At 40.8% G+C, this 19,912-nt stretch overlaps 2 protein-coding genes across 2 annotated transcripts; both read left to right on the forward strand.

The window, feature by feature from the left end:
- Positions 1-9,545: 9,545 nt before the first annotated feature.
- LOC115692337 (E3 ubiquitin-protein ligase RGLG5-like) lies at positions 9,546-14,163 on the forward strand. The gene is made up of 11 exons (XM_030619157.2): positions 9,546-10,652; positions 11,389-11,473; positions 11,555-11,695; positions 11,779-11,892; positions 11,993-12,090; positions 12,340-12,419; positions 12,539-12,644; positions 12,756-12,883; positions 13,061-13,238; positions 13,434-13,490; positions 13,594-14,163. The coding sequence occupies exons 1-11, from the start codon at positions 10,386-10,388 to the stop codon at positions 13,672-13,674; spliced, it is 1,335 nt and encodes a 444-aa protein (XP_030475017.2). The 5' UTR covers positions 9,546-10,385; the 3' UTR covers positions 13,675-14,163.
- Positions 14,164-18,564: 4,401 nt separating this feature from the next.
- LOC115692334 (glycosyl hydrolase 5 family protein-like) lies at positions 18,565-19,912 on the forward strand. The gene is made up of 3 exons (XM_056308554.1): positions 18,565-18,659; positions 18,830-19,257; positions 19,461-19,912. Exons 1-3 carry the CDS (start codon positions 18,565-18,567, stop codon positions 19,910-19,912), a joined length of 975 nt encoding a protein of 324 aa, XP_056164529.1.

A 19,912-nucleotide genomic window follows, 5' to 3' on the forward strand; every position in this document is an offset into this window, starting at 1 on the left:
GTAATCCTAAATCTCTAATTTGCAATCGAGTCCTCCTAGCAAACCTTCCTTGCCTGAAGTTTTTGACATGGTGGCTTATTTATTGCCGACCATTCTGCGTGTCACGGTGACGGTGTTACTTCATTACCATTTACGATTTTCTAATTTTTTTTTTTCATTTTCATTCTTTTCTTTCCTTCAACTCACACAAAATAGCTAGGTCTTTTGCAAAAATTGCATTTTCACTCAAAGATTTAGGACTACTTTGGTCCACCTAAAAGGTTTTGAAATGAACTTAACTCTGCACAATAGATTTGCAATCTGAGTTTGCGACATTCCATGCACAAAACAAAACTCAATTTCATGCCTAAAAGACCAATTTTTTTCGTTGGCCGTGCTTGGAGGGCAAGTTCGAGGACCAAGTCAAATTGTCACGCGGTATCAAATCTCTAATTATTTTTATCATTAACCATTGTCCGGTCATCTGACTATAATGCAAATCAGTCATGCATGACGTGACAAGGATGATGATGGAGATGGGAATCTCTTCCAAAACCTAACAACAACCCCCAAAATCTCATGTTTAATACACGTTACATCCTTGAACTGTCCCAAAAGGACGACGAGAAAAGCTATGTTCACACCTGCAAATTCCACGTGCCAACCACTCCCTTGTCGTACCCAGAAACAAAGCAGGCGACAGGCATGAAATGAATCAACGAAATGTTATCAAAACGGACGTAACTTTACACCTGATTCTGACCTTTTGTCGTCGTTCAGTGACTAAAGAGAAAACGATTAATATCACCAAAAATTTTAAATTAATATATTTATGATAATTTTATTTTAAATTAATTCTTTTATCATAAAAAATTTCAAATCACTACACTTATGATAAATGTTGCGGGATTGGATCTCTTATTCTAGGAAAAGAGATATTGTCAATATTGTATTTTTTATCTTACTACCTATTTAGGAGTGTTATCCTATTTCGGGTTGCTTGTTATCTTTGTTGTAGCAACTTAATTCTGTATAAAAAGAAAGAATAATGGCAAAGCAAAACTCACGACAAAAAGGAGAGAAACACCGTGAGAGATTTGTCCGAGGACGTAAACTTATTGCTGAACCTCGTTAATTCTTGTGTGTTATTTCTTTTGTGATTGTCTAAAATTCAACATGGTATCAGAGCGAGTTACATCCTACTGATTTTCTGGTGGCTTGCTCGTGCTATTGCTGCACACTGCTTCAACACGGATTGTTGCAATTTCCCGTTGGTTGTTGTTTTTTTTTAATTTGGTCATGGGTGATAAAGAGCAAGCTATTGCGGAGTCATCAAAGACCGTTGTGCAGGAGGCACACAGTCAGCGACTCACGTCCTTGTTGCTGAATGGGAGGAACTTTCTGCCGTGGTCCCGAGCCGTCATGATTGCCCTTGGTGGGTGATCTCGATTGGGTCACATCACTGGTCGAACAAAAATTCCTCAAGAGTCTGATCCCTCTTTTGAGGAATGGCAAGCCAATGATCACAAAGTCATGACATGGCTTTTCAATTCTATGGAATCTCAAATATATGAGATCTTTGCCTATTCTGATACTGCTCAAGCTCTGTGGGAATCTCTCGATGAGATGTATGGCCAAGCTAATAATTCTTCTCGAATTTTTGAATTGCAGCAAGGTTTGGCTTATTCCAAGCAAGGTGCGAATCAATCCTTTACTGAACATCTGGGTCACATGAAAAAACAATGGGATGAACTCCGCCAATATCGACCTGCCACCCAAACAATTGCTGATTATATCAAAAGAGAAGAGCAAGACAAAATTTTTCAGTTATTGGCAAGTCTTAAGCCTGAGTTTGAAGATACCAGGAAACAAATTTTATCAAGTCCCGTGCTTCCCTCCTTCAATTCGGTGTGCTCTACTGTACAAAATGAGGAGACCCGCAAGCGGGTCATGAATTTGGCTCCACCTCCACTCACGGCCATGGGGGAAAACTTGGCCCACAATGCTACAATCACCACTAGTGCCGCACCAAAAAATCAGCAAGGTGAGTCTAGTGCTTTGGTGTCCAGTGTGCGTTTTGCCAAGGGAAAATCCAAGAAATCAGTTCGCTTTCATTGCGATCACTATAATCGTGATGGGCACTCTAAAGACCGTTGTTGGGTTCTTTATCCACACCTTCGTCCCGCCAAAGACAGAGGTCCGAATGCTCAGATTGCAGTGCATAGTAATGGGGTAGAATTTCAGACCCAGTTGGAATCTCTTGCACTTCAAGTCCAGCAATTACTTCAGACCCATGGTCAGGGAGAAGCTTCTTTTACCACCTCGAACACTGCAAATCTTGCTAAGGCTTCGGGTAATGTGTATGCTAATTCTGCTCTTTCTCACACTCAGTTTATAGTTGATTCTGGGGCCACAGACCACATGTGTCATTCTCCCTATGTATTATCTAATATTACTTCAAGTAGCTTACATCCTGCTATTACTATTGCTAATGGTGGGCAAGTTCCTACTACGGGGAGTGGACAGCTCCAATTTTTTTCAAAACAGTCTGAGGCTTTATTGGTCCCTACATTATCATCTAATTTGATGTCAGTCAGTAAGTGTGCTAAACAGTGGAATTGCAATGTTATTTTTACTCCGCAAAAGGTGCTCTTCCAGGATCGCACTACCAAGAGGATGATTGGTGAAGGCACACTGAAGAATGGGTTGTACATGTTGGAGTCTCACCCTGCAGTTTCGATGGCAAGTAAGGCTGTTGCCGACACGTCTCGCTTATGGCATTGGCGCATGGGTCATCCCTCTGATCGCGTACTCCGTATTCTTGACTTGTCCCTCAGTCATGATTCTAGCACTTGTGATCCCTGTCACTTTGCTAAGCAGCATAGACTGCCTTTTTCTCTTAGCACAAATAAATGTACTGAATTATTTGGTTTAGTACATTCTGATGTTTGGAGTTCTCCTATTATTTCTAAGGAAGGTTTTCACTATTTTGTCACATTTATTGATGATAAATCTCGAGCTACTTGGCTTTATATTCTTAAGTCAAAGACTGAAGTTCTTCGTGTCTTTCAAGAATTTTGCAGCATGGTAAAAAATCAATTTAATACTGTTGTGAAAGTTCTCCGTACAGACAATGGCACTGAATATACTAATCAACAGTTTCAAAATTTTTTACACAACTTGGGCATCCTTCATCAGACCTCCTGTGTTGGTACTCCTCAACAGAATGGCATTGCTGAACGAAAAAATCGCCATATTCTTGAAGTAACTCGGGCTTTATTGTTCTCTAGTCACTTGCCAAAAACCTATTGGGCCGATGCTGTTCTCCCGGCTTGTTACTTAATTAACCGACTCCCTAGTCGGGTTTTGGGCTACATGACCCCTATGGCAGTGTTACATGGTCGGAAATTTGACCTTTCTCATTTGAGGATATTTGGGTGCATCTGCTATGTTCATTCTCAAACCGGTGGTAAACTTGATCCTTGTGCTAGGAAATGTGTGTTTGTTGGGTATTCCTCCGTCAAGAAAGGCTACCGGTGTTACGACCCGAGTACCCACCGAGTATATATCTCTCGTGATGTGTTTTTTGATGAAGCTCACATGTTCTTCTCTGACAGGAACCAAACTCAGGGGGAGTACACTGATGACTATAGAGAATTCTCTCTTGATTTTGTTCCTGTCCCAATACCTCCCGAGGAGACGCCATATGTCAGGAGTCCTATAGGTTCTGCAAGCTCATGCCCAGAAGTGATTCATGACCACTCACGTGATTCTGATATCACCGCTAATAGTGATGCCTGCCCAGCTGCTAATCCAGAAGTTGTTCCTGAGGGTATAATGAATGAAAATGCAGCAGAAGAGGTGCCAATAGCTATTTCACTTCGAAGGTCATCACGTGTTACTCGACCTTCAACACGCCTTTGGGATTTCTCCACTTATTACACTGTTCATCAACCTATCCAGAAATTTATTGGGTATGACAAAATTTCTCATAACCACTTCAGTTTTTTATCTGCTATTGAGGAGCAACAGGAACCTACTAGCTACTTGGAAGCAAAGGATAAAGGTATATGGATTGACGCCATGAAAGATGAACTTTAAGCCTTGGATCGTAATCACACTTGGGAGTTGGTACAATTGCCAAAGGAGAAAAACACTATTGGATGTCGATGGATTTACAGAATCAAGTATAATAGTGATGGTTCCATTGAGAGATATAAAGCTCGCCTTGTTGCCAAAGGATACACTCAGACATATGGGATAAACTACAAAGAGACCTTCGCACCAGTGGTAAAAATGAACACGATAAGAGTGTTGTTGTCTGTAGCTGTTAATTGTGGATGGTCTTTGTTTCAGATGGATGTAAAAAATGCCTTCCTTCATGGAGATTTAGAAGAAGAAGTGTATATGGATCTTCCTCCAGGACATCCCCTGCAAAATAAGGATGGAGTTGTGTGTAGATTAAAGAAAGCATTATATGGACTTAAACAGTTGCCTAGAGCCTGGTACGGTAAGCTTAGTTCGGCACTCATCAAGTTCGGCTTCAAAAGAAGTGCTGCAGACTCGTCGATGTTTACTAAAGCCGACAATCAAGGTATTGTTGTCATTCTGGTTTATGTCGATGACATTGTTATTACTGGTAGTAACTCATCTGGAATTGAAACACTCAAACTTCATTTGAGCAAGGAATTTGATATTAAAGATCTTGGCAAATTGAAGTATTTCTTGGGTATTGAAGTGGCAAGTTCTCACAAAGGAATATTCTTATCGCAAAGAAAATATGTTCTTGACTTGCTAAAGGAAACTGGCAAGCTTGGAGTCAAACCGGCCAATATACCAATGGATTATAGTAGTAAGTTTGTTTCTAATAATACGCCATTACAGGATATTGGGCAATTTCAGCGACTAGTAGGACGGCTAATTTACTTAACCATTACTAGGCCTGATATTGCTTATTCTGTCAGTTATGTGAGTCAGTTTATGCAGAATCCAACACAGGGGCATATGGAATTGATAAACCACCTGCTTCGGTACTTAAAAGCTTCACCAGGAAGAGGAATATTGATGAAGAATAATGGTCACACAGAGATTGTTGGGTATACTGATGCAGACTGGGCTGGAAATCCTGTGGATAGGAAATCTACTATAGGTTTTAGCACATTTGTGGGTGGAAATATTTTTACTTGGAAAAGCAAAAAGCAAAATGTTGTTGCTCTTTCTAGTGCAGAGGTCGAGTACAGGGCCATGGCTACCACAACATCTGAAATTGTATGGCTGCGATTATTGCTTCAGGAATTGGGATGTGAGACTACGACTAAAGCTACAAAGTTGTTTTGTGACAACCAAGCAGCAACACACATTGCCTCTAATCCTGTTTTTCGTGAGAGGACTAAACACATAGAGGTGGATTGTCACTTCGTGAGGGAGAAGGTTCAAGATAAGACAATTGAGACTCCTTACATTCGTAGTGAAGATCGGCTTGCGGATATTTTCACCAAAGCTCTTCCCAAAGGAGCATTCCAAGATATGGTGAACAAGTTGACCTTTGACAATGTCACCCCTCTAACTTGAGGGGGAGTGTTGCGGGATTGGATCTCTTATTCTAGGAAAAGAGATATTGTCAATATTGTATTTTTTATCTTACTACCTATTTAGGAGTGTTTTCCTATTTCAGGTTGCTTGTTACCTTTGTTGTAGCAACCTAATTCTGTATAAAAAGAAAGAATAATGGCAAAGCAAAACTCACGACAAAAAGGAGAGAAACACCATGAGAGATTTGTCCAAGGACGTAAGCTTATTGCTGAATCTCGTTAATTCTTGTGTGTTATTTCTTTTGTGATTGTCTAAAATTCAACAATAAATTTACCCTTAGTTTATTTCCGTTAAATTTTACTGTCAAATTGCTTTGTTAAATGACACGCAGCAGTTGATTGACGTACTAGTTTTATGTTTTACCCTTCGTTTGTGACAGTCATACTAGTTTGTAATTTTTTGTAATATTAATCCAATTTAGCGAAAATTAACGGAGGGTAAATTTGTCACAAATGTACCAATTTGGGATTTTTAGTAGTCAAAATATTAGTTTGGGGTAAATTTATCACAAATGTATCAATTTGGGGTTTTTGATTGTCAAAAAATTAGTTTTAGGTAAAATTGTCATAGGTGCATAAATTTGGGGTTTTTCATGATATTAACCCAAGAGAAAAAGCTTTTTAGTTTAACACCCTAAAAGAACTCTCACTTTATGTCCGATTTCAATTTTGCCCCAAACTTTCTTTTGTTTAAACAGACGAAAATCCCAACTTTTATTCTAATCCTAAATATGTCCAAGCATCCTAAAATTGTCATTAGCTTCTACAAAATGACCAAAATCGGGCCAGATTGAATTTCATTATCAAAACCCGCGTCTTCATCAACACCTGACTCGTGAGCAGACTTGGAATTAGAATGAAAGTATAAGACTTTTTATAGACAAAAAAATAATGGACAAAATTAAGATTGGATTTAAAGTTGAAGGTTTTTCTAGGGAATTAGTCTAAAATCATAGGGGTTAACATTTGAAAATAGGGATTTAACTAGGGTACATAGGCTGTGCATATTATCTATTACTATTATCAAGGGAGAGATCACTTTGGAATCTCACCCACTTAGATTATTATTCCTTTCTATCTAATTTGGGATTGAGAAGACTTTCACCAACTTATTTTCTTGGTAAGCACCGCCCAATCCATCTCCTATACATTAAGGGAAAACCTCTCTTTGACCCAGTTTTTCCTATCCTCGAATGTTACCTCTAAATCTCCAAACTTCTGTATCATTGAGGGGAAAACTTGAAGTAAAAGTCATACTTGAGCGGGGAACAATCGTGGAAAACGTTCGAAAGTCTCTGTTCTCTTAAGTGGATGACTGCCTGGTACGTCACTCTTCTCTTGCATGGAGATTATCTTCCTCGACAACATAGCAGCTGCTTCTTCTTCTTCCTTTGATTCTTGTTTTTGTGCATTATATCTAACTTGGGGTTCGTTTGTCTCACGAAAAATAAATTATTTGAAATATATCTTTTTATAAACGATCGCTTGTATTGATTACACAAAAATGAGCAAACGAAAAATATTTTCGTTATTCACAAAAATGTCTTCACATAAATTGTTGTCCATAATGAAAATATGTTTCATCAAATAATTATTTCAAGCGATTATCATATATTTTCCAAATGGATAATGATACAAATGATCTTTGAATTTTGACCCAATGTGTAATGTGTTCCCTGAACTTTTAATTTGTTCAATGTGACCCCTAAACTTTTGGTTAATATTCAATTTAGTCCATGAACTATATGAAAATGTTTAATATTGTTCCTGAACTTTAATTAATGGAAGGACAATATTGAATATTTTTATATAGTTTAAGGACTAAATTGAACAAAAGACTGTATTGAACAAATTTAAAGTTCATGGACGATATTGCATATTGAGTTAAGAATAGGGATCACATTACACATTAGATCGAAATTCAGATATCATTTGTGTTGTTTTTCTTTCTTCAAATCATTCTTTTTTTTCGCGAAATAAAATTCCTGCTTTTCTCTTTGGTCAAAATCTGCTTTCAGATCCCGGTTGAATCTTCTTCAACCGGAACCGTCCCTTTGAAAGGATGAGTCAGCAAGACTTGTCATTGCAAGAGTACTAGACGTGTCTTGTCCTTCTCCTTCTCTGTCATTTCGTTAATTGATGAGAACTTTACTTTGGTGCCAATCAAGATAACAACAGAACATGGAGATAGTTATGGCCACGGTTCGGAACCGGCGGTTCCGATTCATGGCCATGTCCGAACCGGAACCGGCCGGTTCGTAATTTAAAAATTTTAAAAATAAATTATGAAATAAAAAAATAATGAATTATAAAAATATGAAATAATGAATTATTCAATATAAATTATAATCAAAATGAAAAACTCTTGGCATTTGCATGAAGACAAGCCAAGAGTCTCACATTGAATGTGTTTAAGGCAAGCCGAGAGTCCCACATCGATTGAGAATGAAGAGACCATCAAAGGGGTTGTTTATAAAACCAAAGCCAAGCTTTGTAATTAGAGTTCAATACACTCAAGCCAAGCATTGTAATTGGAGATCAATGCACTTACAATACATGGCAATTAGAGTTCAATTTGTTTTATAAAAAAAAATTAAATAATAATTTTTTTTTAAATATTCATTATTATTTTTTTAAAAAAATAATTTGGAACCGGAACCGGGCCCGTAAGCCATGGGCCGGTTTCGGTTCCGAACCGCGGGCCCGGTCAATGGGCCGGGCCCGGGTTTGATCGGGCCGGTTCCGAGTCAAAACTGGCCTGTGGCCATGACTACATGGAGAGACCTCTGATCAAAGGAATGTAATTCAGCTCCAAAGCGAATGTCGTTTGTCCAACGGCAGTTGCACAATCTAATTGGTCGAAGTACTTGGAATTATGTGTAACTTAATAAAAAAGTAATAACACAATCGCATAGCGCGTGAACGAAAACTAGTTTACTTTTCTAAATCCGTGTCCATATGGAAGCTATTAGTTTTTGGAGGTTACATAGGGAAAAGAAATATGCTTTTACTAAAGCATACACTCAATCGGGCTAAATCTAAAATTCCTGCATGCTCGTGGTATTTGTTGTATAAGCTGCTTTTGCCACTGTTTAATTTAGATAGATTTTAATTGTAGGCCATGCAAATGGCACGCCCAAGATCACCATAATTAGAAATCGAAACACGATAATGGAGAAATTATCGATTCGCGTACCTGGTTTAGAATCCATCGAACTTGACGCGGAATTTGCGACAGTTTTCGAACACGAACTCGAGTGCTTCTCCCCTATCCCCTTCGTTAGAACACTAGCCAACCCATATATCTTACCTTTATTAGACCAAACTAATTCAACTAATTTCAATTAATGAAGCCCACATTAGGAAATTCTTACATTAATTTCTAAAGATAACTATCTATGTCAACGAAAATCTTGTATCGAATAAGAGACAACTTGTTGAATCAGTCAATACCCCCAATCGAATGATCGTCCTCTCGTGTGGTTATTCGGAGTACCCATATGAGGATTTGGTCTACATGCAAATAACAGGTCGTGATTGATAATCAATCATTAGGTGATGCAGGCCAACATTAGTCCGGACCTCAAATTAATCTTTATAAGTATACATCCATCCTTAAATGGTCGATAGAGTCTGTATGTCTAAGATTGACTCTCAAGATATAGACTAAGAGATGCGTGGCGCGGGCACACGCTTGTAAACCATTCGATAAAATTCAATAAAAGAAATCGAAAAAAAAAACTGCTCAAGCTATCTAGAAGATGAATTGAAATCTAATTTCAATTTGAAATACATGAGATATCTATGAATTGACTCGTCGATCCTTTTTAGATCGAGGGTCTTGTGGGATAGCAAAATTTTCAAAACGTGGACATGCTTTTAGGGAAGTTGTCTTGGAATTTCATTCGAAGTCCTATAATAAAAAATAAATTAATTAGGATAAGATTAATTAGCGAGGAAGATAATGATTAATGGCGCCTGGTTTTGAGGACCATCGCTGGAGGGCAGGGGGAAAAACCCAATAAACAAAGCTGCATGAAATCCGCAGAGAGCTCTGGATATCGCCATGATGATGATAATCATCGTCATCTAATCTTCTGCTTCACAATTCAAAACGTGATTTGCTTGATAAGGAAGAACCATCTTGTAAATTTCGAGTTGGATTAGGGGAGACGACGACTCGGACGAGTAGGAGTTGACTTTGAGATACCCTGTTCATCGAACCGCTTCCTTTGCGCTTTAGCCTTAACAGGTTACGTGCGTGGCTCTCTCTGCTCCTCCTTTTCTTGAATCTGCTGAGTCTGAACTTTCCCACTAGCGTGTTCCTCTCTCTCTCTCTCTCTCTCTCTCGCTCTCTCTCTGTCCGTCTGACATTCACCAAGTCTCTGTTTCTCCGGTTCTTGAACAGAGGGGGCGTGTTTTCTGTTTACTCTTCTTCGTCGTCCACGATCTCGCAGCAGTCGGTGCCTGTCGTGTTCATCGTTGATTTTGAACCAGTCTCGGTCTCGCCGAACCCGCTGGTTTTTCTCTCGCACCTTTCCCGTGTCATCGTTGCTTTCATATTGATAGCTCCAAATTTGATACCCATTTTTTTCCTGGAAATTTTCGTCGTCCCCTGTTTTCTCCCTTAAGCTTTCTGGGTAACGAAGCCTTTTGAATCTTCGTATTCTGCTGTCAAAATTGAAAAATTTCTTGCACGCCAGATTCCTCAGGACAGTTTCTTGGGCGTTTCTCGTTCAGTTGGAATTAGCAGTAATATATAGAGCTCTCTGTCTCTGTCTCTGTGCTCGAATTCTGTGCAAGGACAAAGTAGAGATGGGAAGCAAAGGATCGAAGATGAGCAGGCAATACAGTGGCAGCAGCGAGTCGGCGAGCTCGGGGTGGGGTCAATACGGGCATTCCCAAGCGCCGCCGTCGTACGCCCAGCCGAGCTCGTATTACACGCCTCAGCATCGTTTCGCGCCGTCCCCGGCGCCTTCGTACGGTCATGGTTATGGTTCCCAGGCTCCGCAGCCGCCGATGAAGAAGAGGCTGGACCGCAAGTATTCGAGGATCGCCGATAATTATCGCTCCTTGGACGAGGTTAGAGTCTAAATCAGACCGCTGTTGCTCTCTCTATCTTTTGAACTGGGTTTTGTGCGTGTCTTTTGGAGCTCTGTTTTTGTGGACGTTTGTGCACAAGTTTTGTGAGCTCGTTGTATTGTCGAGTGAATTGTCAAAGTTTCTTTTTTGTGAATGATTGTTTGGTGCCCCTACGCTGGCCATTGCAAATCAGTTTATTTTCGTCGTAATTAAATGCGAAGTATCTTAAATAATCAGAACATGCATACAACTCACGATGAAATTCGTGTTGGGAACTATGGCGTTCGCAATTTAGGAAACTATGAACTTTGATTAGCGACGAAAAAGGCCCGATAGACCGAGAGCATAGTCGCCCCGGGTACCATAGACGAACCATAGCAGATAAATCTTCGAAAAAAGGTCATATTTTCCGAGATCTTTATGCTAGCGAGGGGCTTAGGTTACAGGATTGCTAGTGGACTGCTTCCATACTTTGCTCAGGAACTTGAGATTGCAAACTCGGGACAGGATGAGAGGTTTCTTGCCAACTATACGTAATTATCTCCAGCCATCATAGTTTTTCTTATATCTTGTGTGGAGAGGAATTGGGAGTTCATATTCGCGGGTAATCCATGTGGCAGCATTCGGACCCAATATTCGGACTGCTGGTTAATCTTTATTACTCCGTGTGCAAGCTATGCCTTGCTTTACAAATCGCTGAAGTCCTGATGTTAATTTGATCATGGTTTGATCACAGGTTACTGCTGCCCTCGCCCAAGCTGGCCTCGAGTCCTCTAATCTCATTGTCGGTATTGATTTCACGAAGAGCAATGAGTGGACAGGTCTTTTTTCCCGCTCAATTCTTTCGAAGTTTTAAATCTGTTTCGAATCTGATAGGCTAAAACCCTTCTTTCGAACATCAGGTGCCAGGTCGTTCCACCGACGGAGCTTGCACCATATTGGGGATGGTAGAAACCCCTATGAACAGGCGATTATGATCATTGGACAGACACTATCTGCTTTTGATGAGGACAACTTGATACCCTGCTATGGATTCGGAGATGGTATTTTTTTCTGGGCTTGTGCTTAGTGTCTCCTGTGTGTACTTGAATATGTTTCGGAGAGACTTAGTTTTCCATGCTCGCAGCATCGACGCATGATCAAGACGTCTTCAGTTTCTATCCAGATGATAGATATTGCAGTGGATTCGAAGATCTTCTGACACGATACAGAGAAATTGTTCCCCAGCTTAAGCTCGCAGGTGCTCTTTGGTTTACCATGACAGAACCTATATGCGCTTATATATTGGTCAATTGCTCTCCAGTTTGCTCATGGCTTTCCTATTTCTGTTCTTGCTATAGGACCCACATCTTTCGCGCCCATTATCGAGATGGCCATGACAACTGTTGAGCAAAGCGGCGGACAGTATCACGTCTTGCTGATAATCGCCGATGGGCAGGTAAGGGTCAATAGAAATGTCTGCTTTTCGCGGTTCGATCAAATTAAGCCACATTACATTAGACGGAAGGAAGTATTGGCTTGGTTATATTATATGGCTATTGATCTGCTTTTTGTCTGTTTATTGAGGAATATATCATGTGAATTATAGTGACAGTATACTGCTTAGACTTTTCAATCAAGCTATCGCTTAAGATTCCTAAAGATTTCTTGCTTGCATTCGGTCTAACCTTTATGCATGGTTGCCTAGGTGACGAGAAGTGTTGACACGCAGAATGGGCGTCTGAGTCCGCAAGAGCAAATGACTGTTGATGCAATAGTTAGAGCAAGGTAAACAGAAAAAAACTCTTTGCTCTTAAGCTTGTCTTCGATTACATATACGTCGATCCTCTCTACTTATCAACTCTCTTCTGGGACGTGATATGCGTGCGCTTGCTCATCCTTTGCAGCGAGTTCCCTTTATCTATAATTCTAGTCGGGGTTGGAGATGGCCCGTGGGATATGATGAGGGAATTTGACGACAACATTCCTGCACGTGCTTTTGATAACTTCCAGGTAGAGAGCCATTAATCGCGAATTAGCTTTTTATATCTGCCCTGTTCAAGCTATTGCCACACATTCAACTCATTCTTATCACGGGAAAAAAACTTCTTAATTTATTGCTAGTTTGTCAACTTCACTGAGATCATGTCGAAGAACGTGGATTCACGGAGAAAGCAGACGGAGTTTGCCCTAGCGGCCTTGATGGAGATACCTTCTCAGTACAAGGCGACTCTCGAGCTGGGCTTACTAGGGTACCGGTTTTATTTTTTTGTCCATGTGTTTCACTTCTAGTTATATCTTTGTCTGTGATGTTTTTATTTTTTTGTCCATGTGTTTCACTTCTAGTTATATCTTTGTCCGTGATGTTGTTCTTTTTGCCGTGCAAGCTAATATAATTTTCCCTTTCCTTTTGGGCTTTGGCACGACAGGTGCCAAAGAATGGACGCTCCGGAGAGAATACCTCTTCGTCCACCTGCTTATGTTACACCTCCGGTGAGCAGGTCGAAGATGTACCACCACTCAAGCAGTTTTCAGCCAGACACTACTTACGGCGGCTATGCCCAGACCCCTAGCGTGCCTACTTCCAGCTATCGGAATGAAAATCAGGTAGGCAACCTTTTTTCCTTATTTGAATTCGCTGATATCAAAGATAAACCTGGAATGCTTCTGGTAAATCAGAACATATAGTCGTCATTAGTATATAACCGGCAATGGCACGTAACTTGATAATGTTTTGCCTTGCTTTCACTTGTCGTCTCTAAATGGAATGGAGGTGGTTGCTTTTCTCTTCGTCTTTCACAGGTTTGTCCAATTTGTTTTACTAATCCAAAGGACATGGCTTTCGGCTGCGGTCACCAGGTAGTTTAGTGAAACCCTTTTCAATTCCATCTTGGCCCTATCGGGCATCGGTTGGACATGGTTAGTAGTTTACATGATCACTGTCATTTCTTTGATTCTGCAGACTTGTTGTGAGTGCGGTGATGGCCTTGAACTGTGCCCCATTTGCCGGAGTTCTATTCACACCAGGATAAAGCTCTATTGATGCGCTTAGCTTCACCGCGTCGCCGAGACTTTCTATTCCAAGTATGTGCCGCTAAGGGAAGGTAGCGGCCTGACATATTTTTCCCAAAAAGTGGCTTTAGACCATGATTCTAATCGCCTAATATGAAGATGCTAGATCGCCCAAGGGACATCTTCATTGGGAAAGGACTGCTGAGAATTTCCCAGTATGAGGAAGAAATTTTGAACCGTCAATACATTACTTAGGTTCATCGAAGGTCCTCTAGGTTTGATTATTTTCAAGTTCGTGCTTGGTGATTGAGAATGTCGATGTCGGGATTAGTCAAGTGAGGCAGATGTAAATATGAAGATGCTGGTTCATCATTCTTTCATTGTTTTTTCCCTGTCAAACTGCTTCTCAGGTCCATTTCCAAATTCCAAACTCTATTTCTCTTGACTCTATTCTGTTGAGAGAGGTTTAAAGTTTTGCCGCATTTACTTTTGTTCTCCGAATAAAGTTCAATTTAACGCACTTGCTACTTATTCAATTTGGGTGGGAAGGAGGGGACCAGATGCATATATGTGCCAAAGTGGCGAGTCTCCCAGTTCGGTTTGAATTGGCTTCCAACAGTCTTCGACTCCTCCCATGTTTGGCCACCAAACAACTTACCCACAATTTGTTAGGATGCTGGTAAGCCCCCATGCGATTTTCATTAGCAATGCCTTGAATAATATGTCCTTCCTGAAAGCCCAATCAACCGTCAGTGTTGGCTTGACAGACGGTTTTGTCCAGTGGGGACTGCATGCAGTTTCTTTTTCTCCTCTGTATCGCCCCATAGAAAACCTCTGCCTAGCTTCTCCACCTCATTACAAGCTTCAAGCGGTACCGTAGGAGATTTCTAGGCAAAAACCGGAAGCAAGAGCAAAGAGTTCTCTGCTAAAGTTGCTAGTCTTGCTAGGGACACTTCTTTTGACCCAGATAGCGTACTCTGAGCCTTGTCGACAGTGGGTTGATACTTAACTTTTGTCATTCGACCATGAATCAAAGGCATGCCCAGATATCTTCCAAGTGACCTCAAGGTCGTGTTTCTTTCTTGAGACTCACTGTCTTCGACTCGTTTCCTCATTGTCTGCCTCTGAATCGTTCTGTCAAGTCTCGCCATCTCCGCCTTTGATCATTGCTAATCCATTAAGCAAGATGTCACTGATAGATGGTAGAGTGTATGCAAGGGTGCTCTGAATGGCTGTCACAAGCATAATACTGTTCTATGTCGTCATTTTACGCGGCAAAAAAGTGAGGAAGGAAGGACGGAAAATTGGGTATTCTAAACAATTTACAGATTGATTGTTTTTCCTCCAAAAAACTGAAGATATGAGCGAGATGTTCAGCTCTCTTCTGGATGATGGAAGGAGACAACATTGAACTTATTGTATGTTTGTCCTCAGTGCTTCATAGGCACGAGTCTTCACTCGGACAAACAACAGTTGCCCATCAGATAGCGTGACCATACTTATGTGCCAACCACTTTATCCTGTTTAGGGATACATTAATGCTAATAAGTGAACTTAAGTCGAATAAGCGATGTGAACAAAATAAGTTATCTAAAATTAACCTCGTTCGTAAGTTCGATTAAGTTTACAAATAGAGACCCCGCTGGATCTTTAAGGTATGCTTCAAGGGCATCTGTTATTGAAATTTTAAGAAGATGGTATGTAAATGATATACCTCGTCTCCGCGATTGCTTTTGTTCTTTAGCGACTCAAACATGGGAAAACTCACTCGAATTCGGGTCCAGTTCCTTTGTTGCACACTCTCTATACATGCTACGTACCCGAACGCCTCGGAAATTTTGCATTGATAATGATACTCTTATCCAGAAAATGTCTTATTGTGATGTTAAAAGCCCTTTTCCATAAACTTAATATAGCGGTCCTTATGCGACGGTTATTTATGATTTCAAATACCATCTCAAGTGACCTTGAGATAGTCTTTTTTGTTGTTGTTGTTGTTGTTGAGGTTGATAAGAAAAGTAAATGAATAAGATTATGAATGTTTATAAACCTATCAATACCCATACCCATACTCACATCATCCCAACTACATATACCCAATATCGGGAAAATGACACCACATTTGTCATACGATAATCACTTGAGTGCCATAACTTTTCAATCAATCACTTGAGTACTCAAGAATTTTCGTACGAAATTTCTTGAGTACCATTACTTTTCAATCCATCACTTATGTCCCATAGCTTTAAAAAAAGCGTTCACCACAAGTCCCATAATTTCTTGAGTGCCATAACTTTTCAATCGATCGCTTGTGGTGAATGTTTTTTAAAAGTTATGACACTTAAGAGACCAATTGAAAAATTACGGAACTCAAGTGAATGTTTTTTAAAGTCATAGGATTTGAGTGATCGATTGAAATATTATTGCACTCAAATGAGCGCCGTGGGAAAGTTATCAATAAGGTGCAATTCCATTAGGTTAGTTGATAGGTCCATGAATTTTTCTTCTTTTTGCTCTTCTTCTTCCGCGCTTTATTCAAAAGAGCACACTTTTCTTTATTTCTTTTAATTCTATTTTTCGTGTTTTTCCTCGCTATTCGTGGCTTCAAGCTTTTGATGTAGTTAAACAGGGCAGAACACTCCGCATGTGTAAGGTTATCAGATCTTTGAGCTGGAGGTAATATTTTACTCGTATTACTTTAGAGTTGTAAAAGGTTCTTTTTTGCTTGCTTAAGCACTTACATTATTTTTAAAATGTTTTCCTTACTTTGCTTTCTCAAATAAGGGCCGAGACGTTATTTTTCTTGTAAAACACAGTGTGAGAAGTACTTTGAATGGACCTTCAATACTTTTTGTTCGGGAAAATAACACTAGAAATGCCATAATTTTGTATGACGCTCACTTAGATGCTACAAATTTTAGCCGAATCACTTAAGGGCCAAATTGGAAAAAGATCACTTAAGTGCCTCCGGCGATAAATTTTGACAAAAAGTCTTATGTATAAATATTTATTCGTAAATGGTTTTTTTTTTATAAAAAAGGGGGATAAGTGCATTAGAAGTCCTAAAACTTGTCATACAAGTGCAATTGAGTCCTAAAACTTTCAAAATGAGCAATTAAGTTTTAAAACTTATCAAATTAGTGTAATCAAGTCTTTCCATTAACTCCGTCTAATTTGGCTAACGGAAAATGTCGACGTGGCCTTTCTTGTTATTTTCTCTCTCCTATATGACGTTGACGTGGCTAAAATGACATTGTTTTGGTTAAAATCTGATTGCTGGCTAGAGGGCTCCTTGCTCTCTGGGCCACTTTCTATCTCTCGACTCTCTCTCCGTTCCTTTTGTTCTCGGTTCCCCCCCTCTCTCTCTCTCGGCTCACTCTCTCTCTCTCTATTAAACACCCAGGTAGGCGCGCATGGCCTCTTGTTCGCTGCCGACCTGGTCCTGACCACCAACTCTACCACCTCTATTTTGCCCCTCTCTCTGTAGCTCGTCCTTCATCTTGCAGAGAGCGTGAGGGAACGAGAGAGAGAGAGAGAGAGAGAGAGAGAGAGAGAGAGAGAGAGAGAGAGAAGGAAGTGAGGGCCGGAGAAAGAAAGAATGGTCGGGCCTGGGGACAAAAGAAAGAAAGAAAAGAAGAAGTAAAAGGGGCCGAGCCTAAGCAAAAGGAAAAAGGGGAAGAAAGGAAGGGACCAAATCGGACCACGTCGAATCGGCTCGAATATTTTAATATATTTTTTAATATTTTTTAAATTGTTTTTTAGAAAAGCCCCATTACTATTTCCTATTCTGTGTTTTTTGTATTTCATAAGGAAAAGACAACCTATTAAACCAGCAAAATTAGATGTCAACAAAATTTTATCATGCTAAACTTATTTATTAAATATAATTAATACATATAAATTAAAAAATTGATTTATGATTCATTTTGACAAATCCTTTTTGTTTTACTGTGACAACCAATCATGGGAATGCTTCCATAGCTGCATTTCCTTATCCCAATTCTGACACCAACACCCTCTATATAAGTACACCGTGACATTGAACTGACATCAATCTCGTTACTCACTCTTTTCTTTTCCCTTGTAAGGAAGGTTAAAGGAGAGCAAAGACCAATCATGGGAACACTTCCGAAGCTGCATTTCCTTATCCCAATTTTGACAACGCTCTTCTTTTCCATGGCCAAGCTTGTGGTCACTCAACAACTTTACACCGATTCCCATTGGATTGTCGACGGCACCGGCAGACGGGTGAAGCTCGCATGCGTGAACTGGCCAGCGCACCTTCAGCCGCCGTTGGCCGAGGGGCTGAGCAGCCAACCGGCCGACACGATTGCCAAGAAGATTAGAGAAATGGGTTTCAATTGCGTGAGGCTCACATGGCCTCTCGAATTGTCTTTGAATGAGGCATTCGCTTGGCACCCAATCATTCCAGAACCTCGGATTGTCAAAATTTCTTGTTGGCATTAAGTCTAACAACCCTTCCCTTATTAATCTTCCTATAATGGAAGCCTACAAGGTAACATTAGTTTTTGTCTCTTCTAATTGTAAGGACAAACACATTAATCAATTTGCGTCCTATGGATATGAAATTTTTACTATGATACGAGATGAGCAAAAATCGCTAGAACTTTTTAAGTCTAATCATAAGTAATATAATCGCACTAGGATTCGGGGAAGGGATTGTCGATTTTTTACTAGTAATTACATTCATTACTATCAAGGCCATTATGTATTAATGTATGTCCTTTTCGGAAATCTCTTGTTTCAGTCCGTGATAACGAGCCTTAGAAACAACAATGTGATGGTGATACTCAACAATCATATAACCACGTCCGGTTGGTGCTGCAGTTCAAACGATGGCAACGGCTTTTTCGGTGATACGTACTACGACCCACAAGTTTGGATATAAGGTTTGGAGAAGATGGCCACGTTGGCTACCGGTTTTAGCAATGTGATTGGCATGAGCTCGAGGAACGAGCTTCGCGGTCGTAAACAAAATGTGGATGATTGGTACAAGTATGTTGCATCACTCGTAATTTATATGTTCAAATTGGAAGTGATTTTTCAGAAACCTATTGGATTGGCATTGGTTGGTAAGAAGTCAATGTGCTCATAAATCTTATGACGTACAATAACAACTGCTAATACTGCATCGGTTTTGACTCGATGGGGGTCCTATGTTCCAGGTTTATGCAACAAGGTGCGGAAACCGTGCACGCGGCAAACCCTAACGTCCTCGTCATCCTCTCCGCCCTCAATTACGAGATAGACCTTTTGTTTCTCCGGAGCAGACCGGTCAGCGTCTCTTTCGCGAAGAAACTGGTTTTCGAGATGCACTGGCACAGTTTCTCCAACGGCAAAGCATGGCAATCAGGAAACCCGAATGATGTGTGTGGAGCAGTGTTAAAGGACCGAATGAGTCGGTCCGTATTCTTGCTGGAACAAGGATATCCATTGTTCGTGAGCGAGTTCGGGATCGATGAAAGAGGAACCAATGTAAATGATAACAGGTACTTCAATTGCTTCATGGCCGTGGCCGCTGATCTCGAGTGGGACTTTGCATTGTGGAGCCTGCAAGGGAGTTACTACTTGAGGGAAGGAGTGGTAGTGCCTGGTAGGGACGGAGGAGTTCTACGGATTGTTGGACTATAATTGGTCCGGCATTCGAAACCCGAGCTACCTACGTAGATTATCGGCCATTCAATCACCTTTCCAAGGTATGAAGTACTTCAACTACCAAGTGCTTGCATCCACTTACAGTCAAGTCCGACAAATTGAGCCATTATTCTAGTTTCTGAAAGTCTTCTTCGGTTGCAGGACCAGGAGGGCAACAACCAGTTTCACACAGGGCCATATTCCACCCCTTGTCCGGCCTCTGCATATTGAGGCATTCACCGTCGTCGCCGCTCGTTTTGGGTCCATGCACGAACTCTGAAATGTGGATCTACACGCCCCAGAGCGGGCTGTGGCTCGTGGGGTCGCATCTGTACCTGCAAGCTGCCGAGGTGGGGAAGCCGGTGAGCCTGTGCGAGTGCAAAGGCAGGTGCCCAACGGACCCCGGCATGATATGGGAGATGCTATCGGCCACCATGATGCACCTCTCGACCAAGGCCAAAGATGGAAGCACCGTTTGCTTGGACGTGGGTGCCGACAACACCGTGGTGGTCCAGGCCTGCAAGTGCTTGAGCGGTGACAGCTCTTGCAATCCGGCAAGCCAGTGGTTCAAGCAGGTCAGCAGCACTCGGCTCCGCGAAAACAATCTCCACTAA

The sequence above is a fragment of the Syzygium oleosum genome, unplaced genomic scaffold (genome assembly GCF_021117445.2).
Source record: "Syzygium oleosum isolate NSW1041296 unplaced genomic scaffold, Sole_v2.1 Sole_v2.01, whole genome shotgun sequence".
Lineage (NCBI taxonomy): Eukaryota > Viridiplantae > Streptophyta > Magnoliopsida > Myrtales > Myrtaceae > Syzygium > Syzygium oleosum.